Below are 24,805 nucleotides of genomic sequence, written 5' to 3'. Positions count from 1 at the left end.
AAGTTGTTCCTGGTGTGCAGGGTGTTATCCTCTTTTAGTCTTTTCCTAACGACTGTCAGGGCATTGGTGGTGGGGATACTGGTGAAGAGGCAAGTGACACTTGATGGTTTTCAATATCCAGTTTCAGTGCCAATGTATGTAGCACCAATTCCCAACAAAGCAATATCAAGACATTTTACATAACAAAGTGAAGACTATAATACTGAATAGAGAAAACCCAACAATTGCCTTTAGTCAACAGTGGAGAGGAAAAACTCTCTTTAATGGAAGAAACCTCCACCAGAACCAGTATCAATTGGGGTAAATATAAAATAGCATTTAAGAAGTATATATAATATAGCTCAGTTGGTAAGGCAGTGGTCCACGGACCACAGGGTCAGTGGTTCGATCGATATGTCGATGTGTCTCTGGGCAAGACACCCTTCCCAGTCAGGAAGCGCATCCGGCGCAAAAACTGCCAAATCAACATGCGGACAATGATCCGCTGTGGCGACGGGATAAGCCAAAAGGAAAAAACAAACAAACAAAAAAAAAAATATATATATATATATATATATATATATATATATATAGAGAGAGAGAGAGAGAGAATTAAAATAGAATGAAAATGACTAAAACATGAAAACTATGAAGTAGCTTAACAAATATTATAAAGAGTGAAATACACAATAAAATACTTAGGAAAACATAAAATGAACAAGGCGACGATATGTCAAAAACGTTTTTAAAATGAATACATTATTTTGTCACGGTGATGTGAATCGGTCGCCCATACTTGGAGCCACCAACCGGAAATCCACTCTCTGTGTTCTCGCCTGACTTGACTGTTGTGCGCATCTCACCGACCGAGAATACCGATTTCTGAGCATTTCGGCCTTCCCCCCCCCCCCCTCGCTGCACCTTAAGCTGTGTTTTTCTGCGAGCTGCTGCAAAGGGGGGCTTGTTGCATTGGCGTCGCGGGGTTAAAGTGAGCGGTCATATTGCTCAGTGTTGATGTGTCAAATGGAGATGACACACATCCAGAAGGAGCCGTGTTTGTTTTGTATGGCGAAATGAGGCAGGGGGTGGAGAGTCGCTACAGAGGCGCTGGGCTCCGGCCAAACATCACCGCATTTTAGCACCTATTCGATGCTCGGGATTTGCATTGCATTTGCTGCATCGTTGATCGACCGTATTTTTTCGAATTCTATTATCATTTCTTTTTTTCTTTTTCTTTTTCTTGCATGGTGCATGGTGGAAATGCAGCTTGTTTGAGGACACCCCCTCCAGATATCCATTGCTGCCATGATAGACAGAGGTCTCCTCTCGACTACGGCTCGGCCGTTTGCAGAAGAGGCAGATTGATTCGGGACGTTGGGTCGCATCTGCGGATGATATTCTATATGTGGAGCGTGTAAATAGCATCCGTGCAAACATAGCGTGATTCAAACTCAGGGAAAAAGGAGAAAGAAAACATGTCTTCTCGATCTGCATTACCGTCTAGCAACGACAGGAGTACTGGAGACCATGTAAGTGCCATTGCAGCCTTTAGCCGGTATTTATGTACATGCAAATGATAATTCGTGCATCACTTAACACAGATCCTCTAATGTACGTAGTCTGGGTTTATTCGCAGTGCAGGCGGGGTCATAGATGGTGCTATTTTTCATTATTAGGTGATAGCTCTCTGGAGGTGAAATTGAATGGCTATTTTAGTAGAACAGCCTCTTTTAAAATGGGCTAACCTTGAGTATCTGCGCAGGGAAAGAGCTGATGGCAACCAAAAAGCCCGGAATGAGTCCATCCGCATACGGTAACACTCAGCGGATATGCGCAGAAAGCCTGAAAACCAGCCGTCACCTCTTATCAAGGGCTGTGGAGAGATAGGGGTGTCACATTATCCTCCTTGCTGCTGCTGCTGCTGCTGTTGATCGGCTACCTCTGTGTGTGTGTGCGTGTGTGTTCCCCAGAAATTACATGGGTGGGACGAGAGCACAGAAGGCCAAAATATATGGATAGAGAATATCTGGGTTGTTCTTATGAAGTGAGGGGATTACTGCGTAAAAATGATGTGCAGTCCCTTGCTGCGCAGCCTACAAAGCGCCCAACCCCAGAGCCAGTGGGTGTCAGACAGTGCTGTACATTCAGTACAGTGGAAAACAGTGGGGTCCTGCAGAAAGGAAGGCAATGGAGGGGGTTTATCCAAGTGAGGCAGAGAGAATCTATCCATTTGTATACATGTATATCAAAAGAGTGACAAGATGATTGAGGTTGCATTGTCATTTCTCTCCCTCACACTTATGGCAAGATTCTCCCCCATCTGTTTGTTGTTAGAGCTTGTATGTGTGTGTGTTACTGTGTGCGCATAAGTGTGAGGATTTACGAGGTGCATGATTGATTATGAATGCAGATCCCTTCCTTCCATTAAAGTGGATCTCGATCAGCTCTCATCACTCTTCAATGAAGCAATGATAACAGAAGAGTGAATTGACTGGATGAAATGTTGGGCTGCCATGTTGGCACAGGTTGTACTCTGGTGTCTGCTGTGAAAAGCTTAGGACTCGTTGGTTTGTAGACTGGAGGGAGAGGGTCCAAAATTGGCTCAAGGTGGGTGCATGAGACCAAGATTGGAAGCATGGGAAGGGCACTCCCGTCTGAAGGTGGAGCTTAAGGCTGCGTGGTTCTGTGTACAAGCTGAGCAAGATGACATGCTGCGGGGGATGGAAGTGTGATGCCTCAGGGTCTGGGACTGGCCAGGGACCACTGTGCCGGCATCTGCTCCCATTTTTACTCTTTCTTGCTACATCCCTCTCTCCATTAGCTACAATTTTCCTGGTTACATTATTTTTTTCACCTCCCTTTTTGTCGTTTCTCGATATTGCTTTAGGTTTCATCTCTCCACTTTCCTCCTTTGTATATTTCCCTAATTTGTCACATACTAAAAAGCACGTACACTGTTATACACCAAGCTTTGTTGTGTAAAGGTACATTGTAGTTCTCCCGTTCTCTTATGCTTTTGCTGCCAAATGATTTTTGACAAAAGCTTTGAACTCTATCATTGCTGCACAAAAAGGCTCTATGGTCCAAAATCAAGTGGCAGCATCAGGCCGTAACATGGCACAGAAGAAACAGCACAGCCAACTGTTTACAGGGCTGCCTCACAGTGCAGTGAAAGTATGATCTTACTGTCTGAAGACATCTTACAGTGGTCTAGTGGTAGACCCATAAACAGGATAATGCTCAGCCCAGGACGAAAACATTACATTCAAGTGTTCATGTGCTGGCAAACAGCTGTAACCCAAAAATGAGAGGCATGTGTGCACTCGGCTCAGCGTTCCTTTTGTGTTTATGAAACAAACATCTGGTGTAGTCATGCTGCTGTCTTAGTCTGTCACTATTTTGTACCGTATATGAATCTGGGCTGTTATATTATAGCCATCTTTACCTGTGTAGTTACTGTTGTATACACATAATAATAATCTGGTAAACCAATGGCTGCTCGATGACCTTCCGAATTTGGTTAATACTTGACACAGCGTGACAGGATAACACATTTGCCCCTCATTTCCTTGCAGCATGTATCACTGGGGGCCAGCCGCTCAGACAAGGCTACCAGCCAGTCCAGCCGCTCTCTGGGTGCCCGGTGCAGGAACTCCATCGCCTCCTGTTCCGACGAGCAGCCGCACATCGGCAACTACCGTCTGCTCAAGACTATCGGCAAGGGAAACTTTGCTAAGGTCAAGCTGGCCCGCCACATCTTGACGGGCAGGGAGGTGAGACGCCGGGGCACTGGTGGATATATGGAGATGGTTGGGTGGAGGATGGTGGGTGAAGGAGACAAAAGCTGCAGAATGTAGTATGAGGATTTTCAGAGAAATTGATTTTTATCTTCTTTTTTGAAAGGAGGGGGAGTCTTTCTTTTAAGTAAAATAACATTATGTTACGGTTTGAGTTATTTTCATGAGAATAAATTAAAGTGGTCATTTCAAAATTTATTTTAGTTCATTGTTCAGTTACTTTATGTATGACAAGATCTAAACACTGAAAATGATACTGCCTTCTAATAAGGTTTCTAATGTTGTAACCTATTGATTGTTGGATGTTTAATAGGTCATTTAATAAAAGCTTTATACTGTAGATCAATTTTAAGCCATTAAGAACAACTGTCAAATAGCTACAGTACCTTAGGTTGTAAAAATACCTTTTGACTAGACCATATGACCACTAAATTTCTTCCCTCCATCACTAAAAAGAAAACAGGTGTTTTAAGACATGACAACCCAAAATATATTGCTGTTTTTAATATGTATGAAGCATTTGTTTTTTTTTAATAAATCCATTTGTTTAAACTTAAAAACATCTTCATTAAATAGCGACTTAATTTGTATAATTTTGAGCTACTATAGTCTTTAAAATAGAGTAGGTGGCGGCTGTAGCTCAGTCGGTAAAGGCAGCCGTCCACAGACCACAGGGTCAGTGGTTTGATCCCCAGTGCCGGCTATATGTCAAAGTGTCTCTGGGCAAGACACTGAATCCCCAAAATCCTTTCCCATTGCTTCCCCAGATAGAAATTGGTAGAAATTGGGGAGGGTTGTATCAGGAAGGGCATCTGGCATAAAAACTGCCAAATCAACATTCGGACAATGATCCACTGTGGTGACCCTGAACTCACGGGATAAGCCGAAAGGACAAACAAACAAAAAAAGTCTTTAAAAACGAGTAGACAGCTGTGTTAATTAGTTTCTGGATTTTTTGGCCAGGTCCTTATGATTCCTGAAACACTTTGAAACTAGTGTTGTTTTTTCCTTCAGAATTGGCAGTAAATCATCATTAGCCCTGTCTGGCTGTTCCAATGTAAATCAGTGGGGGATTACAACTATTTAGATTGACTTTATTGTGCCCTTAGTCCTCATTCACCTGCTTTGGTAAACAGTCCAATATTCTCCTTGGAATGAAAGCTGAAGTTGTTGTTTTGATGTTGGACATGGATCAGTGACATCAGTAGACTTTCCTTTACTTGTAATCACGTGCTTACGGGATGCTCTCCTGTAAGCACGTGATTAGAACTAAAGGCAAATTCTGTGGGGATGTGTTTCTTTTTCTCACCATGACGCCCTTCGTGTTTCTTTCCAGGTTGCAATAAAAATCATTGACAAAACTCAGTTGAACCCAACCAGCCTACAAAAGGTGAGTTTGCCCTTCTTGTGCAGATGTATTGTCGTGGAGTTTGATGTGTGCATCACATGTCTGGTTCAGAATGATACACATATTATACTCTCTAATATTATGTGGCCTCATAAACAGCCGCTAAGCACTAAGAATGTGGATGATTTGGTCACATTCAGCAACGTGCTGATGCCATTGTGTACTTGGAGAGGTTCAGGTTTATCCTCAGCTTCTTCCGCCTCAGAAGAGGCAGGAATGGGAGAGCAGCTGACAGAGAGAAGGCTCGTAGGATGTGATGCTGTTTGGCTGGTGCTAGGAACTGGATGGGAGCGAGACCTCTGCTCCAGAGATCATCTTTTGTCTCTCTCTAGGTTGATCACGGGCCTGGGAGTGGGTTGACTCATCTTTAAAACCATGGCCACTCCACCTTTTTTTTTTTTTTTTTGGTTTTGAAGCTGCTTTCAGTGGATAACAAAATAAAACCACAATGCTTACGTAGCTGATTTGCATTGATGATGATCGCTGGTTATCATGAGAGGTGTCTTTAATAAAATCGGATGTGTGTCACAAAGGTGGAGACTTTTGATTGGCTGACTTTTTTATCCTGTTGGTCAGCATGTTGACACTTGAGCCTGCGTGGTGGACACTAGAGGTTTGTTGTGCATTAAAGTGAGTAACATGCAAAACAGTGGACACCTTGCTTTTAGCAGCTATCAAAACAACCTCAGTGTGCTGCAGATACACACTAACTCAGATTCAGCAGTTAGAGATGTAGGCATCTTCAAAAAGGTAGATATGCAGACACAACATGGCTGACATGAAGGTCATTTGGTCAGGGTTGATCCCATTCTCAGACATCTCCAAGTCGTGTCCCTAGCACACCAGCCAATTGCTTTTCTGCCATGTTGTGTGTTCCTCGTGCATTTGGGCCTTTCTGTGAACCCATATTTGGTCATAATGTGTTTATTTCCACATTCTGTATGGGCTGATGTATCTTCTTCCTTTTGCCATAAGATTCTCTATCTCTCTCTATGACTCTGAGTTTCTTCCTCCTTTGGCCTTCCTGAGCTCCTCTGCCTGTGGGCAAGAAGCGAACAGAGCAGAAGGAGAAGTACATATGTGCGATTAGTTTGACAGGGTGATGTCTGTATTTTTAAACTTCACATGAGGTAGCTAAGATTTCTTGGCCCTGTGAGAGAAAAGTGCTGCTCCCTATTTATCATACATCCTATTGGAAATTTAGTATGCACCCAGAATTATTAGTGCCTTTCACTTTATTGTTAACTACATATAAAAATGTCTAAAAAGACTCCGCCTCAAATTCTTAAAGTTAATTAATCTTTAAAATGTATTCAAATATTATTTATTTTTTCATTTGAGTCCTATTTTTAGGATTTCACCTTTTCTTCACTCTCCATATTTACAGTGCAAAGATAGCCGTGACCTTCAATTGTAACAGTATTATCAAAGCTTTAGTACACAAATGCAAATCCCAATTGCTTTTTTCCCCCATAGCCATTTGTTGCCCTTTTGATCACTGGCTTCCTGTAATCCTGATAACTTGGAATTGTCATATTGCCGCTGCTTATATCATGACAGAAAATGGATTCTTTATACCTGGCTCCAAACATATTAGATGTTTTGCAGGATATCACAACTTGTATTTTATCCCTCCTTCCAACTTAGTGCCTTTCTAAGACTGGACTGCTGCTGTCAATGGCAACATTTAGGACAGGTTTGAGGAGAGCAGTGAACAATTGGCAGCTGATTGGAGAGAATATTCTACAATTGGCTGGTAATGATAGTGGGTCTCTTTTATACCTGTGGGCTAGAGAAAATCCTTACTACTGAAGCCCATATTAGCATAATCTGAATGGTGATATAGATATATAGGGGGGAGCAAAAAAGATGTGTATAGGTGTGGTTAAAATAACAAAAGAAAAGGGGAAGTGAAATCATAACGTCAATCCTAATTAAGTAGGAAAGAGCTGATTTCAAGGAGAGACTTTAATCCTGGCTTTTGTGGAATTGGATACAAAATATGTGTCAGTAAGAATTTGTTTTTTAGCCAGATTTAAAAAATATGTATTTCACACAATTCAGGTTCAATTTTTTTCTTTTGACCGATCTGACCACTCAGCTCTGTCGTAATGAGCAGGGAATTAATGTGATGCGATAAGATACTTCAACACTACGTATCCCGAGATCCCCTCCAGCACAGCTGGAGAAGCTGGGAAAGAGCTGGGTCTTAATAACTGGGTCGCTATGGCAACAGTGACGTTGGGGCACTGCTAGAGGAGCAGGCTGCTAGAAGAATTGAATGAAGGAGGAGGGGATGGAGGGGCATACGTCGGAAAATAGCAGAGGGGGAGGATTGAGAAAAGAGGACAGAAAGCCTTCTCGCACTATCTTTTCTTTTTTTGTTGGAATTTACAATGTGGCGGATGGAGGAGAGTCGCAGGTTTTTAGCAAAGGCCTTTTAATGAGGGCATGTGCTGCTGTATGCATGCAACCAGGGGAGCTGGCTCAAAGTTAATCCCCTGCTCTGGTCTGACAAAGTGTACAAATATATCCCCCAAGTAGACATATCACATGCAGTGAGACACTCAGACAGACTTGAAGTTGGTCCCTTTTTGGCTGCACATTCATCACATTTGTGTGAGTTTGTTTTTAATGGTGAGGAGGTTTGTTGGTTGTTGTCACCCTGCAAATTCTTATTTAGATGAATATCAGAGATGGAAAGTGATATTCTTATTTTTAGGCAAAAACACAAATTTGTTGGTCCACATCCCATGTGTTTGGGGCTGTGAATTTGAATTTGAGCTGGTAGCATATAAGAGCACTGCGATTTATAAATGTTATAGTTTTAACTAATCTGTGATGTGGTGTATTAAACAAGTATTCTGGATTTTTATTTTCAATATATTGTTTGTGTGTCATTGTGTGTACAGTTTACAAAAGGAACTATCAAAATTGATGACTCAAAAACCAAATATATTCTGTTTTAATCCCGTAATTCTTTTCCAAAAGCTTGGCAATGCAACTTGACCTGACTGAATTGCCTATTCACTCATAGATTTGGGTGTGATAAGCTAGTAGTGACAAATGTAGCTGAAGAGTAAGTATGTTCTTTTACCTACTGGACTCCAAAAATGAAGAGCCGCATACAATAGATATCAGATTCTGCTCTGAGTTCCTATACTGAGGCCTAAACTAATGAACTGAGTCTAGCAATTTAAAAACACATTCACATTGAATTTTTGCTATGCTAAATTTAACAGATTACTGAGCTTTATCTGCTCAGTCACAATAAGAGAATTGAAGTTTTATCTCTGTCAAGGCAATTATGTTGAACTGTATGTAATTATGTGAGCAGATGTCATATAATTGTACAAACCTATTTTAGTGAAATCTGTGGGCTACATTGGTCTTTGGTCTGATATGCGAGTGATTCCAGTGATCTGCATCTGCAATGCCGTAAATCATTGTGTTTGTGTCTGAGTTAGAACGAGGAAAATTGTTCACTGTGAAATCAAATTCAAGAACATCAGATTTAATTAGTAGAAAGCATTACAACTTTTTGTTCTTCGGATTTTGAATAGTGGTCAAGTTAAAATAGGTAGTATGCCACACTAAGTTTTACATGATGCCCCGGCAGCTCTCTGAGGCCGGGTGAATTCTTTTGCCTAATATTTGTTGTATGTTCACATAACAGGCCTCAATTTCAATCTTGTTGTCAGATTTGATCTTTTAGTATTCATGTTTATGAGTCCCAAATCCAGCTCTACTGATGCAAACCCTGCAGGACTTCTGAACTGCTACACATTTGCACATTTACTGAATGCTGAAATTTGGAAGTTTTATTTTTGTCTAATGTTATCGTTACAATAAACTCTGTTTCTTCCTCCCAGCTTTTTCGAGAGGTACGAATAATGAAAGGCTTAAATCACCCTAACATAGGTAAGGCAAACTTTTTCATCTAAATATTCTTTATATTTGTAGATATGAGTGTGCACCCATGTGTGTGACATATTTGCTTCCATGCATGCCAAGTATAATGCTTTGAATGAGCTTTCAACTATTCATCGACAGAACTCTAGCAAGAGACAGAGCAGACCTCATACAGAGGTCACAAAGTGGGATTTTCTTTAACTAAAATTTCAGATGGCTCAAAACCCATATAGCATTAACAGCATACGACAGACAGAGTGTGAGCAGAATTTGTTTGTATATATTTGATTTGAATCTGTTCTGGGTTACAGTGCAGCTGTTCGAGGTGATTGAGACGGAGAAGACCCTTTACTTAATCATGGAGTATGCCAGTGGAGGTGGGTACATCAGCTGTCAGATCCAAGAAATGATTTACTTCAAATGATAGAAATGATTACACATTTGGAGTAACTGCACTTTTTTTGTGGTTATGGAGTGTGTGACCTGTTATAGTAATATTTAATGCGTTTTAGCTAATTAATTCGGATGCATCGTGCTTGCAGATTTGTGAACTCTTTAGAATTTGATCTACTTCTGCATATAAATGATCTGAAATGTACACATGTAGTGAAACCAATTAGATAAACAAGAAAAAAACAATGAGCAAAAGTGTAGGAACCTTTAGGATTATCAGTTAATTTTAAGGGAAGATTGGAGTCAGGATGACGATCAGGTGTGAGTCTGGGAGGCCCTGCTTCATTTAAACAGTAGAAATCTGTACTTTCACTATAAAAGTTTGACAATGCGGGTTTGTAGAAGTGTCGGATCGAACAAAGGAGATTTCTAAGGGGAAAATTGTTGATGCTCACCAGGCTCGAAAAAGAAACAAGATGATTACTAAACATGCTGATGGCAGGATCATGATTTGGTCCTATTTGCATTATTCAAGAGATGTTAAATAATGGTCAGTTTACATCATTATTGTTGGAGTGTGGAAGATGCAACAAGACAGGGATCCTAAATACTGATCATTGTACAAGAGAATCTTAGAAGCACAAAAAATGTATTATTTTGAAAAGGCCCAGTCAGAGTCCTGACCTTAAACTAAAAATCCACCAAGCTAAAGTTACTGCTGTAAAATAGTTACTGGATAAATGGGTTGTCATGCTTTTGCCACATACACACAAAGTACATTAATAGAAGTCTTTTTTGCCTAACAGCTTTTAGTTGTTTAACATCAGATTACAAACAAACTCCGTTCAAAGGTTACTGAAAAAACAACCCTCAAAGTGTTGTCATCACTGTTGCCTTCATTGCACTTAGACAAGAAATAGTCCAGAACCTCCGATTAAACTACAACGTATTGTTTTTATGCTACACTTTAGTCTGAAGACTGGGCCTTATAGTTACAGTAATGAATGAGAATGGGAATAGGAGCTCACCTCATTCTTAGCAAGAATTCAATAAGCATATTTGTCCAGTGTGAAAATCCATTTTTATATCTTAGTCCACCTTAACAAATACATGAATCTTGTTCGTGAATACAGTACCTAAAATCAGATGCTGCCACCTCTAGTGAACAAAAATAGGGTCAAAAGTGGGCTTGAGACAAATTTTCACAATTCCTTGCAATGTTTTTTCAATTATTTATTTTGTGATTTGAACATAAACCTACTACTCTTACTATTACCTATTCAGACATAATGTTTGGAAATCCTGAGATACTGCAACCAAACAGTACTCAGTAAAAAATGGCAGTTTACAGTACATGCTTTCTCTTTTAATTTAAATTAAAGATCTTTAGATTAAATATGACTGACTCTCCTCTAATACAGTGCTACATTCAACGCTAACACAGTACGGAACTACAACATAAATAACAGAGACCTCTATGCAGTACTGCTGCTGCTCTTTTAAAATGACTTGTAACACAATTTCACGGATAATGCCAGCACGCTGCTTCTAATGTCTCCTTTTGTTTTTGCTTCCATTAGTCTCTTTTATGTTTTCTATTTGTGTCAGTTTCTTGTCACTAATCCGTTTTGTCTGTGTTTTGGCCCAGACCATATCATTTGCTCACTATGACCTTGGAGAATGTCACAGACACAGTTTCAAATGTGCATTTCCTTTAGGGCCATATGACTTTAGGTCAAGAATAAAATAACCCGAAGAAAGTGTCAGGGAGAGGCCATGGTGGTTTAGTGCCCTTAAATCTATGTTTAATTACAGTTTATTACTAAAACATTGTACAACAACTCTTATTATTCCAAAATCTGTTATCTACTCAAACAATATGGAGTGTAAAGAATACCTAAAATGGAGTTTCATGGTATGCTGAATGATATTCCTTCAGGTTGATTCCTACCATGAGAATCAGGACAGGAAGACAGGAAGTTGTTTGCTCTAGCTTTAAGGCAAAGCATAATATGTATTTCTAACATTAACAGGTGCTTGTACATAGATTTTGTTTCCTTTAGAAAGACTCTGGCTGGTTCCCTCTGTTCCCTGTCATAGTGTTAATATAATAATATGACTATAATGCTTTTGGCTTTATTTCATGACTGATCTGTTTCTGCTGTGCTCACTCGCAGGTGAAGTGTTTGACTACCTCGTGTCTCATGGGAGAATGAAGGAGGTTGAAGCCAGAGCCAAATTTCGACAGGTGCGAATACACCCCCTCTGACGCCCACATTGCAGCAGTCCTCACATTTAATTCTCTGTACTTGAGCTTTGTCTGTCTCCTCATGTTTGCAGATTGTTTCCGCTGTCCACTACTGCCACACGAAGAACATTGTCCACAGAGATTTGAAGGTGAGAAGACTTATAAGATATTTTGGCTTGCTTTCAGGGAAAAGGAATTAGGGTAGTCCACGACTAGGACACGTCTTTCAATGACAGATAATACTGAGCTAAAAATCTTAATCGCACAGTAAAGCATGGAGAGGCTTTTTTTCTGATGGGCGGCTGGAAAGGCAGTCAGAGCCTGGCTCTTGCTGTAATACATTATACCAATTCTAAACTCTCAGTTTCACATACGGCATATATGTCGTTAAACAAGTCGCAAGCATTACCCCCACCAACCTCACATCTGTCTTTTCCATTTTTTTTCTATCAACTGCTTTCTCCACCCACTCCTGCTATTCATCTCTGCCTCATCCACCTCTCCATCGATGTATGCATGACTCAGGCGGAGAACCTTCTGCTGGATGCCGATGCCAACATCAAGATCGCAGACTTCGGCTTTAGCAATGAGTTCACGCTGGGCAACAAGCTGGATACGTTCTGTGGCTCTCCACCCTATGCTGCCCCAGAGCTTTTCCAGGGCAAGAAGTATGATGGCCCCGAGGTGGACGTCTGGAGTCTGGGAGTCATCCTCTACACACTGGTCAGCGGCTCGCTGCCCTTTGATGGGCAAAACCTGAAGGCAAGTGGATGTGAGGAGGGACTGTCTGTCTGTGTGGGTACACTCACAGGATTATGGCAACAGTCATACTTTTATTGCAATACATACTTTCCAACCACCCTACATTTTAGGTCAAAAAAAAAACTGAGGAATGTGGTTTGGCCTATCCTATCCTTAGTGTTGGGTTTTTAGTGTCTTGAATGTCAGTGCATCTCAGGACTCATTTGTGAGGAAGCGTGTTTGCTGTCCTTCGCTTTCTTTTACGTTAGTTTATTATTGGTATTGTTGTTGTTGTGATTAGTTATTTTTACTGCAACAGTGGATGATTTGTGCCTTGACCTACTGGCTCCAAAGTCAAAATCCAGTCAAGGGATTTAGAAACACTGGTGATACATGGTGCAATCATATTACACACTGAAGTGGCCCAATCTGACCTTTATACCCTTAAGTTACTCTGATTTTTTTCACAGAGGTGAAGACAAACATCAACAAAATCAGATTTTCCAAATCAAATATGGGCCACTTTTATACAGTATGGGCGCCTAGATCTGATTCATATCTGATCTCTGACAGTGTGCCAGAATGATTAGAATGGAATTTAAGTGTTGTTTTTTTAGCTCCCCACCCCTGTGCACATGGGCATATTGCCTGTCACCATCAGTCAGTGTCAGGATATCACAGTCTGTAAAAATAAAAACACAGACGGGCGTAAACAGACATGAGGAAGCTTTAGATTTGTTGGAAGGAATATAAAATAACCACAGTTTTTGAGGCAATTGCACGATTTGACTGTCACGTGTGTTACGTTGTTTCTTTGTACACACATGACTAACGTTTCAGTTAAATGTGCGCATGGATGTCAGTTTAGGACCCTCAACAGTGTTGTTATCTCAACTCAATAGTACTTACAAGCATTATTTTGTGAACCTTCAACAAAAAGATCAGACCTGGCAAAAAATAAATAAAAAATATAGCTTTAGCAAAACTATCACAAAACTAACCATCACCAAAGCAGATGCTGTGGGATTATTCATTCTTGTGAATAATATACGCTGGTTCCACTGCTTCTGATGAAGAATAGTGTTCAAGAATTACTTTCTGTCTTCCCTTTGTTAATATTCTGTAAAGTTATTGCTCCACACAATAACACCTGCTGCTAGAACAAAACCTAAAAATAAAATTTTTATCCAAAATCCACCAGATGGCAATGAATGCCCCCCTATAGCTCCACACCAGAGGGTGTAGACAAGTGTATATTTATTTATTAACCCCTTTCATATTCGACTGCACCCCTGCCTACTGCCTCCAAGGAGTGACCTGAGGATTTCCATCGTTATGCGTCACTGACTGGTCTTATCAGAGACCGCCAAGCTAGTGTGAGGCCCTTTCATGTACTATGGGATAGTTTGGCAACAAGACTACCCAAATGAGTTACAGCTGTGAGAGTGTACACGCCAGAGTTCAGTAATTTGTTCTATGACTAAAACTTGCATTAAAATAATGTGGCATCTTAAAAAACATTTTTGCCACTGGTTAGTTGCTTTTGCACTGCACTGTAAGAGTAACATGCCTTTGATATGGCCAACAGGAGCTGAGGGAGCGTGTGCTGAGGGGAAAGTACCGTGTCCCCTTCTATATGTCCACAGACTGTGAGGGGATCCTTCGCCGATTCCTGGTGCTCAACCCCGCCAAACGCTGCACCCTGGAGGTAAGAAAGGCCATGCTTGCAGCACAAAAGGCCCAGTTCACATGAAATTCCAGCACAGCTGAAGCTTTTCTCTGTTTCTGCTTTGGTAGCAAGTCATGAAGGACAAGTGGATAAACACAGGGTATGAGGGAGAAGAGCTAAAACCCCATGTTGAACCTGTTGAGGACTACAGTGATCCAGCTCGGATAGGTGAGTTCATTGGACCACTGCTACTGCAGCTTAGCTGTTGGCCTGCCTGCCATTCTAGTTTGGATGTATGTGAAGGTCTATTGCTTTTTGGTTGTTTGTGTTCTTTAGAGGTGATGGTTGGTATGGGCTTCACTCCAGAGGAAATCAAGGACTCTCTCCTCAATCAGAAATACAATGAGGTCACCGCCACCTACTTACTGCTGGGCCGCAAAGGCGATGTGAGTTATGAAGATCTACTTAATATTTTTCATCCATAGTAGCTCTTTACTTCTCTGTACTAATAGAGGACCCTGCAGTGACCTTTTCAAGAATTGATGGTTTAGAATTCTTTTGCAAATTACTATCATGTCTATCATATCTTACTTGGACAAATATAGCCTGATTTATTTACCAAGATAACAGACTTTTGTCTGAAGATAACAGACTTTTGTCTGTTATCCTGGTAAATAAATAAAAATGGTCTGTTATTGTTAGAGATAATACAAAAGGGATGTGCGCTATAGCTTCAATTTATTATGAATTCTTAATCATTTCACTAATATCTTCAAATATCTAGCTCATTTATCTATGTACAGTATGGAAAATGGAAAATTATCAACTGTTATATTTCAAATATGTTTAAATTTGTTAATTTAATTAATCAGTTTTGAAATAGAAGAATGCTGCAAGGTATTGTGTATATATTTCTTCTTTATTAGGCACGCCTTATTATTACCGGGTTGCCCCCCTCCCCTTTTGCCCTCAATAACTACCTTAATTCTTTGTAGCATAGATTTAGCACCTTGAATCTATGGAAGTATTGACTTTGTGACATGGTGCATTAGGAAAAGGATAAAAGGATGGACATGCTCAGCAACAATGCACAGTAAGGCTGTGGTATTTATACAATGCTCACTTGGTAATAAGGGGCCCAAAGTGAGCCAAGAAAATATCCATTACACTACCACCAGCAGCCTGAACCAAGGATAGAAGGCAGGATTAATTCATGCTTTTATGTTGTTTTTGAATTTTCAGACTCATCAGACAAGGCAATATTTTTCTAATCTTCTACTGTCTAATTTTAATGAGCCCTTGTGAATTGTAGCCTATTTCCTGTTCTTGGCTGACAAAAGTGGCACCTGCTGTGGTCTTCAGCTGCTGTAGCCCATCTGCTTCAAGGTTCAACATGTTGTGCCTTCTGTATACATTCGTTGTAACTTTGGTTGTTTTTGAGTTGCTTAACAAGGCTGGCCATTGTCCTCTGGCCTCTGGCATCAATAAGTTATAATTGCCCAGAGAATTTACACTCACTGCATATTTTCAGTTTTTCAGACCATTCTCTGTAAAATCCCAGTAGATCTTTCTGAAATACTCAGACCAACAGTCCTGCCATGTTCTAAATATTTTAAATCACCTTTCGTCCCTGTTCTGATGTTTGGTTTGAACTTCAGCACATCATCTTGTCCATGTCAATTGCTAAAATCCACTGAGTTGCAGCCTGTATTTGGCTGCTTAGAGATTTGTGTTAACGATTACTTGAACAGGTTTACTCAGTGAGTCATATACTGTACATGTTTTTATCAGTGGGCCAATCAAATGACCTCTATAAGGATACTTCCTACTTTCTTAACCACAAGTAATGTTATTAAAGGATCATTCAAAGAGCAAACTGTATAGCTGAAAGCTCTGTAAAACATCACATTTAGCCACACCTGTGATTTTATAGGAGGGAAGTGAGACTCGCACAGCTAGTACCCTGTCCCTGGCGAGGGTTCGACCCAGCCCCATCACCAATGGGACCAACAAGCACTCCTCAGCCACTGGCTCCTCTTCCTCCTCCACCTCGTCCTCACATAGCAAGACCCAGCGCAGTGCCTCCACCTACCACAGGCAGCGACGACACAGTGACTTCTGTGAGTCTCTTTTCTTACTCTGAAATTCATTCTGGATTAGTTACAGATTCTGTCAGGGCCAATTGTACAGTTTTGTTAGGATTTTTGACATGAATCTATGAATCTCATAAATAAATGATGCTTGTTAGTGATTCAGACAACTAATACAAAACAGATTTTGTCTCTTAAAATGGAGGATTTAAAATTAATCAAGTTGCTTCTGACAGTGGTGGTAACATAGGTCCATAACTAGCTGTGTCGTTCAGCTCAATAATGCACACTGTATCCCACTATATTTGCAGAATATTCCTTATATGAGTCTTTTTGTGTCTGTGCTCTGCTGTCCTCCACAACAAAGGCGGGCCTTCCATGCCCGTCATGCACCCCAAACGGAGCCCGACCAGCACAGGTGACCGGGAGCTGCGGGAGGGAAGAATGCCTTCACGTAAGGCTAGTTGTAGCGTTATGGGAAGCCACAGCCTTCCTCCCTCCAGCCCAATGGTCAGCAGTGCCAACAATCCAAACAAGTCTGAGATCCCGGACCGCCGCAAAGACATGACTGCCACCACGGTAAGTGAATCACTTCCTCATTCACACAGAGAAGAGACTCAGGTGAAGTTCTTGAGGAATTATGTTGCACACATGTTTTTACCTTACTCACTTATTAAAGATAAGAGTTGTCGCAAAAGTGCACTAAAATGTCAACAAGAGCTTTCGAGATTTTGAATAATTAGTTTTTCTTGTCTCGTCCACTTTTAATGTTTAGCTCCTGCATGTAAAACCTCTGTAAACCTTCTGATTTTTTTTTTAAATCACGTACAGCTCTTGGTTTCTTACCATTATAGAAAATTGGCTAATTTGTCTATTTTTAATTTTTTTATTATTTTTCATTTTGTAGTTACAACCATTAGCTCTATTTCAGCTGTTAATTTCTACCTGCACTAAGCTTTTGAGCTTTCATTTAATCTCAGTTTTAGAAATGTTTTAACATTTTGGTGTCTATAAAAGGAAGCCAAGTTATTATATTAAAATGTATTTTTTCTTATAGCTAAATATACACAGCTTTCTTCTATTTGCACTAAATCTAACAAACAAAAAAATGAAGCAGTATTGAGGATTTGGAACTTCCAGTGTTCACCTCATCTACTGATTTAAACCCAAAATACAGATACTTTTCTGAGATAACCAGAATAAAACCAAATATGAGTTTGTGTTATAGTAACATTAATAGTATCACTACTGAGAACATTCTCACTTTGTAAAACATCCTTGTCACTGTTTAAGCTAAATGTGAGACTGATGTGTTGTGGATTTCGCTCCACTGAATGTCAATGTGTCTTACCTAATGTCTTGCACCTTATTCTTCTCTCTGTAGAATAACATTCCTGGAAGTGCCATGACACGCCGGAATACATACGTGTGCACAGACCGCTCAGGCGCTGACAGACACTCTCTCCTACAGAATGGCAAAGACAACAGGTACTGTATGCGTTTGAGGTTTTAATGCTTGTATTTACCGGTGTGAGTCTTTCATAGTTTAAAGGTGATATTTCCGGAATAAAGGTAAGAAGTATTTTTATTTTTATTTTTTCCAGCATCAGTACAAATCTTAAAGACCTAAACACTAGGTAAACAGTAAAATCCTATATTAAAGGTTGGGTTTAAGATGGGTGCTCTTGTTATTTAGCGTGATACTATTTACTTTAAGAGGCAGCAGCTGTCACCTTCTCTTGCTCTCTTGTTAGGAGGATGTGTGAAAATCTGAAATAGAACTCCCTAGTACATTTTGTGTCTTGGAAACTTGCCTGCTCGCTTTCAGTTCTACGAACATCAAGCCTGTAATCTCAAAGTGAAATAGAGGGTTTGACTGTCTGTAGATAATACTTCAACATCTGTATGGGAAAATAATGAAACATCCTGACGACGGTTCAGCTCATGGATTCAGCTCATGTAACACTTTTGGACACACTATGGATAAAACTGAATGAGAACACATTCAGCAGAATTTGTGATTTCAAAATCTCAAAAACTTACATCTGCATTACCCACAATTTCACTCAACTGAGTTGGAAAGCCTATGTCCTCTAGTTACTACTTTGTAACTCCAACACCTTTTTTTTCAAACGTATAGCCTTCAGAAAAAATACTGAATCCTTTTTTAGCAAGTGAAATGATGAATAGCACTGTTAAAGCGAAATCTATGGAACTTGGGACTTTATCGAAACAAAGTATTTATACAAATGTGCCGGACAAACTAAATCATTTTACTATGTCTCGTTCTCCTCTGCAGCTCCCTGGGCCACCGCATGCCTGCAGCATCTCCCTCCACAGTCAGTATTGCTGGAGCTGGAGCTGCTTCATCGTCCTCCTCTACAGATCGATGCCGACTTACCAGAGGCTCCACAATCCGCAGCACCTTTCACGGGGGACAGCTGAGGGACCGTGGCCCCCCGGTTTACTCCGCCCCACCCACATCACCCACCTTGTCTCACCATGATGCCAGCCCCCTGTCTCATGCCCGCACCAGGGCCACGTCCAACCTCTTCACCAAGCTGACCTCGAAACTTACTCGCAGGTAAATACATTATTATACTTGTGTGAAATGTGGGTAAATAGGAGTTAGATGAGAAGGTTATCAGCACTAATATGCTCATTTTGCTGGAACTTAATATACAGTTACATACAGGATAAAAACACCCACCAAACACCTTATCACTTAATAAATAACTTAGTAAATAACATGTTTGCACTTTTTTATGTTTTGGCCAAGCTGAAACTGAATAGGGATGTCCCGATACAATTACATTTTAGTGTCCACTGATACCGAGTACTATTAAAAGTACTAAACTGTTTTGTTTCTACAATGAGCTGCTGGACAGCAGAATCATCAGGCGGAAAAACGGAAATTCTTTGAAGTTTCTGTCAAAACAAATATGGTGGCATTCTGTATTTAATAAAGAGAGCAACTTTTGCGGAAAGAACAAATAGAAAAGAAAAACACAGTATTGAAGCAGTTTTATGAGTAAGAGTACAAGTACACAAAGATCCGATACTGGTATCAGCATCAGGACATCCCTAAAACTGAAGCACTGAAGCAGATATGAGTGGTATTAAGTTTTGTTATTAATCGTAATTCAGCTTAACTTTTATTTTATTTGGGGGTCCCTCATCCTTTTACTGTATAATATACTGTAGGGGCAGAATGACCCTGATTGTAGTACTTTTATTTGGTAGCTTCTTATTTTTTTATTTACCATTTTGTTTGCCTGTTGCTGTGAGATTCCCTGTAAATCAAACCTAGGATAACAAATACAGTATATGATATGAATTGTTCAGCATGCTTTTTTAAGTTGTTCGGTTCTGCCTTTGAGCTTGGGCACAGCCTTGGTTTGGATCTGTGCTTATCCCAACATTGTATTCACCCAGGCCTTTTGGCAAGCTCTTCTGTGGCCATGGATTATCCTCTGCTCCCCTCTCCCTCCCAGTCGTCATAATCACACATGTCTAATCTTATCAAACCTCAGCTTTATCCTTGCCAATCAGCTCCTGCGCTGCACTCTTTTCCACCACTTGCTCTCCTGTGACTCAATTATAATCTCTCTTCCCCCCAGCCCCCTGCTCTTACCCTGAATTTCCTCTTTATCTTCTGCTTTTCCCTGTCATTGCATCAGGGTCAACCTTGACCCATCCAAGCGCCAGGGCTCAAACAAATCAGTCTCGGGTTGTACTCTTCCACAAGGATCAAAAACAGTTAGTAAGTTCCCGTGTCTCTCGCTTTTTTCTTGTCTGCTTGTGCTGTCCCATTTGTCTGCCTGGTCATGTGGGAATTTGCTCCAGACCATGCCTGCCTGACTTTTTCATACTTCTATATTTGAATTACAGTTTGTGTGCATGGCCTGTTAATCATCATCATACTGTCCAAAGTCTCTCACACTTGGTGTCAAGCATGTTTTTTTTCATTGTCAGTAGAGACTGGATGTAATGAGTCTTTTAATGTATTATTACCCTAAGTACACCCTTAGAAGGGATCTTTCATGTTTGGATTTTGGTTGATGACGTAAAACTTCAGTGTAATTCCACATGTTGCTGGGGACAGTGGAGATGAAAATATTTAGTATGAATCACAGAAGTGATTTGAATTCAAACGACTGCATATATACCTGCATGCCGTAAAAGATGTGAGTGAAAAAAACACAAAAGTGCATTCCTATAGCTGAAGGACACACTGTCCTGCACATCGTATGCTTGTGGTTGATACTTGCTCTGTATCAACTGCTGATTTTCATCTCATCTGAGAGCTGTCAGTTCTTCATAAGTCATGGGATATGTGAAATAGCTGTGACTCTGCCTGTTTGTCCTACAGGGTCACAAATGAATCTGAGGGAATCAGGAGATTTGCGCTCACAAGGTGAGTACATGTGTTCCAGCTCCGTTGACAGCAGTTTATTTAAGTTCTGAACATGACTTTAGTAGTAGCATCAGTAGCTGAAAATTTAAAAAAAATTGTATTCCTCTATCTAGTTGCCATCTACCTGGGTATCAAAAAGCGTCCGAGCCCCGGGCCGTCGGACATGGCTGGGATCTGAGAGGTGGTGGGCGGCGGGACCCTGCAGAGGTGGTACTGGCTCTGCGGGAGGCAGCGCTTGGATGTGGCTGCCAGGTCCACCATGCCGGCCCCTTTCTGCTCTCTTGCACCCATGGCGTGGCAGGGGGCCGCGTGGCTTTTGAGGCCGAGGTGTGCCATCTTTCCACGGGCAACTCCGAGACTTCTAACGGGGTGCGCTACACCCGTCTCTGGGGGGCACCGCTAGCTTTTCGGGACATTGCCACCCAAATCTCTAAGGACCTTGAACTTTGAACAGAGGGTGTGTTTGCAAATAAGTGTATGTTTTTGTGTGAGTGAGTGTATGTGTGTGTATGTGTTTGTGCAGACAGAGAGGTGGGGATGGACATATTAGAATTACAAAAAAAAACAAACAAAAAAAACAAGGCCAAGGGGCTGGACCCAAGAAAAAAAGACTTCTCCTTCTGTCTCTTTCATGACCACCACCACCACCCCTGCACACACATACACACACACAGAGGCACACATACACACAAAGACGTAAAGTCACATAAGCTGAGGCAACAACCCGCCACTCCCACAATCACCCTTACCAGCTCAGCCAACCTTCTTCACTGAGCTACTGCACCTACTGGACATGGATCAGACAGCCTAGTTAGATAATTTTTTATTGCTATTCTAGCCATAATGATTTTGTTATTTATTGCTCTGATCATTGTTTTTACCCACTTTCACCACTACAGACAAACTGTATCTCATGATATCTTGTATCACACATTATCGACAAGCCAGTCCTTTTTTTAAACTGTTCTTTTATACGCCACCTTCACATAGACTGTTCTTTATTTTCTTCCTCACTGATGATAATTGCTGACTTTTCATCACCTCGGGACAATAACATGCACAAAGGTGGAGAGGGTCGCTCACTGATGAGATAAGCAGCTGCAGAGGGTTGCGCTGCTTTGTTTCACATACATACAGCAGTGATGACTGCATTGGATTAAGGTCATAAGAGGTAGGGTTTACAGACCTTTGAAACAGCCAATCAGAGGCTGAGATGATAAAAAATCCAATCAGAGGATGACTGAGAGCTAGTACAGTGACTGAACCTCACAGTTTTCTGCTTAAGACAAATCAAAATTAAATTGTAGATAAGATAAATTGAGAGATAAACTCCTCTGCTAAATTTTTATGTATCAAAAAAATGGGAGAACCTTATATTTTTATTGCATTAGCATTAAAATTAAGTCTATCTAGCAGATGTGCTTATAGCATAGTAACAGACAAACTATAATTTTCATTCATCTACCGTATACTGTAAGAAGAAAATACACGTGCAGATACTGTTAAGGACTACATGCGGACATGCTCTGCTCTGATTGGCTGGATTCATCACCTGTCAATGCAGGTCAGCGACTGCAAATCTTGTTCAGGGTTTTAAGAGCATATGGATTTTCCAACCTCCCACCTTGTGTCAACCCTCTGAGTACGGAGGACACAACAGCAGTGATACATCCCTGAGAAAACCTTTCTATCTCTAAGCCCTAAAGTGTTGAAATCTTTCGAGGTGAGGTTTATACAAGGCTGAGCTACAAACGTGCCAACCTCGTGCTCGAAAGCAGCCAGTCATCTACTACTTTAAGTCTGGTGTATTGTCAGTGCAGTGCACTTCTATTCTGTGCCATGTGATCTCTCCTCAGTCATCATCTCAGTATGTCATTGGGAAACACCTAAAACAGGATCAGCCAAGCAGCAAAACCTCTGAGATTACAACATCACCATGACACACAGAGAAACACATACTTCTAAGTGTCCATCCTCTTCTTGTTGTGGCACGATATATAAACTGATCTGTTCATTGCCGATGACTGTGGGCTGTGGGGATCACAGGGAGTGCTCTGAATCTGGAAAAGGCACGGTGAAGGCAGTGTGGACAGTGTTTTCTTCTTTCAGTCCAGTTGCCTTTAAAGTGAATAACCCCCAGCGCCTTCATACAGTACTGATTTAATGTTATAAAAAAGTTACAGAAAAAACTGAGGAAGCTTTCTATTCTCCCTCCCTGTTTTTAGTGAATAACGTACTGTGATATTTACGTAGGCTACAGAGATCATGTTGTTTGGCTGCTGACTAACTGTTAATACTATCTCTCAGTTGTGGCTTTGCTCATGGTGACCCAAAACACCTTCCTACCACACTCTCATTGCCTTTCCTGCCCATTATAAACTCCCCAACTCTCTACGTTCAAAAGTAAGGCCAACCGTGGCTGTCTACATGTGCCAGCCAACTTTATTCTGTCATCACAGTGATCATGCGGCTTTCCTCAGCACTGCGTCTGAGACATTGTTTCCTTAAATCAGGGAAACACTTTTGCCATCATCCACACTATTACACTGTCAAGCCATGTATGGCATCAGTCCCATTTGGTGTGCGCTGTTTAATTGAGCCCGACAGGGGAGGCCAGTTTTGAACTGTTCTCCTCGTTAGGGTGAGATACAGAAACCAATATGGACACCAGGAGTCTGTCCTTGTCCTTTCCCTGGACATCTCTCATTGTGGTGTATATTAGCATTATATAATATAGACCTCAATGCACTTTGCTTTGACTTGAATCAGCTCCTTCCAGTGTACCTGTATAGGTAATACCCAGATCTAGCCACTGGAGGGCGCCAATGTCTTAAATGTGAAACACTTCAATTTGTGGATATTTGCACAGGTACTTTATTTATTTTTTAGAATAATATCATTAAAAAACAGGATTTATATCAGTCAGTTGATGGCTGTATATAAAATATATGAATATAGTATATATCTTAGAGCTCAAGGTTTATTTCTAGCTAGAGCAAGGGAGGTAATTATAGTTTAAAGCAGTTTCAGTGACAACAAGGAACAAAACCACCCTGCAATCATGCATGACGTCAGAGTTTGGGTTTTAGGGTAAATAAAGAAACATGATGCACACATATGATCAGAAGCTTTGTGAAATGCAGGCACAGTCAGTTTTTAGACATGAATTGATACAAAGAAAATGGTGCTAGTGCCAGGTTCTTCTCCACCCCTTTCACAAAAACCGGAAAGTTCAGGTGAAATACAGCTGTGGCTCTGCATTTTGTTTGCTAGTGAATAGGTGCAGTGCATTAAAGAGGGCTTCTGAGTTCTGAGACATTTGTAGATATGCTATGAAGTGTATCACAACATACAGTCAGTGAGAAAAATGTTCGTTTTTTTAGATCCAGCGAAGACATTGGAAAAACTGCAATTTTTTACTGCTGGTTCTATTTAACTTGATTTTAAACTCATTCCAATAAGTCTTTGACACATTGAAAGCCCTTGATTGCATTCAAGCCATAGAAATATAATGTTACTTTCCTGATAGTAAATATTTATCAGGATGTTTGAGAAGTATTTCAGTCGAAATTATTGAAATGAAACCGACTAAAAGATAAATAACTTGTGTAAAACAGCTCACTCTTATAAAAAATGGTATAACAGTATAAAATGGATGAACTTAAGGTGGAATCCACTGTGAGAAATCCTTGAAATGAGTTTAGTACAATGACATGTTGAGTAAGTACTTGTGTTCCTGCTCAGAGACACTGTGTCACTGGTCTGATAACATGGTGATGGTGGATGGTACAGTATTATGATTCCCAGGACGCTCAGTATTTAACATGCACTGTCATTTCCAGCAACAGATTTTGGAAACAGTTGATGTTATATGCAAAAAAAAAGACAGAAGGAAACAGTTTGGCCTGTATGAGTAATTTTAAACTGTTGTACTGTTTAATTCCTCCCTTCAGAAAGAAATTGTAGGCTGAGATCCAGTGGTTGTGGTATAGAAGGAGAACATGGAACAGAAGGTTAATAAAATTCACTGATGTTGGCATTTTTTCTTTCATTTCTGTGTCTTGATTTCATACTCTTGGCACCCAGTATTAAATTTTTAGTGGATAGTTTTTGATCATCTGAGATTTATGAGATATTTATAACTTGCTAAG

General features: G+C 40.6%; 1 protein-coding gene across 2 annotated transcripts; it reads left to right on the top strand.

Moving 5' to 3' along the window:
* Positions 1–940: 940 nt before the first annotated feature.
* On the top strand, positions 941–24,693 carry mark4a (MAP/microtubule affinity-regulating kinase 4a). 2 transcript variants are annotated; one of them, XM_067494323.1, is made up of 18 exons: positions 943–1,508; positions 3,555–3,752; positions 5,113–5,166; positions 9,057–9,105; positions 9,408–9,473; positions 11,667–11,737; positions 11,830–11,886; positions 12,263–12,499; positions 14,067–14,186; positions 14,276–14,375; positions 14,484–14,593; positions 16,081–16,267; positions 16,605–16,816; positions 17,622–17,725; positions 18,537–18,821; positions 19,918–20,000; positions 20,610–20,654; positions 20,768–20,975. In XM_067494323.1, exons 1-18 carry the CDS (start codon positions 1,455–1,457, stop codon positions 20,830–20,832), a joined length of 2,097 nt encoding a protein of 698 aa, XP_067350424.1. In that variant the 5' UTR covers positions 943–1,454; the 3' UTR covers positions 20,833–20,975. The 2 variants fall into 2 exon arrangements, with proteins under 2 accessions (XP_067350423.1, XP_067350424.1); XM_067494322.1 differs by lacking the exon at positions 19,918–20,000 and having other exon boundaries at positions 941–1,508; positions 20,768–24,693.
* Positions 24,694–24,805: the final 112 nt, after the last annotated feature.

This window comes from Channa argus, chromosome 24 (assembly GCF_033026475.1).
Source record: "Channa argus isolate prfri chromosome 24, Channa argus male v1.0, whole genome shotgun sequence".
Taxonomy (NCBI): Eukaryota; Metazoa; Chordata; class Actinopteri; order Anabantiformes; family Channidae; genus Channa; species Channa argus.
This window is presented reverse-complemented; position numbering and strand designations above follow the sequence as displayed.

Excerpts from the sequence above, each read along its gene's own strand:
- mark4a (XM_067494322.1), top strand. The coding sequence starts at position 1,455 with ATGTCTTCTCGATCTGCATTACCGTCTAGCAACGACAGGAGTACTGGA. Across the intron at positions 3,753-5,112 it reads ACATCTTGACGGGCAGGGAG|GTTGCAATAAAAATCATTGA; the intron begins GTGAGACGCCGG and ends GTTTCTTTCCAG. Across the intron at positions 9,474-11,666 it reads CATGGAGTATGCCAGTGGAG|GTGAAGTGTTTGACTACCTC; the intron begins GTGGGTACATCA and ends GCTCACTCGCAG.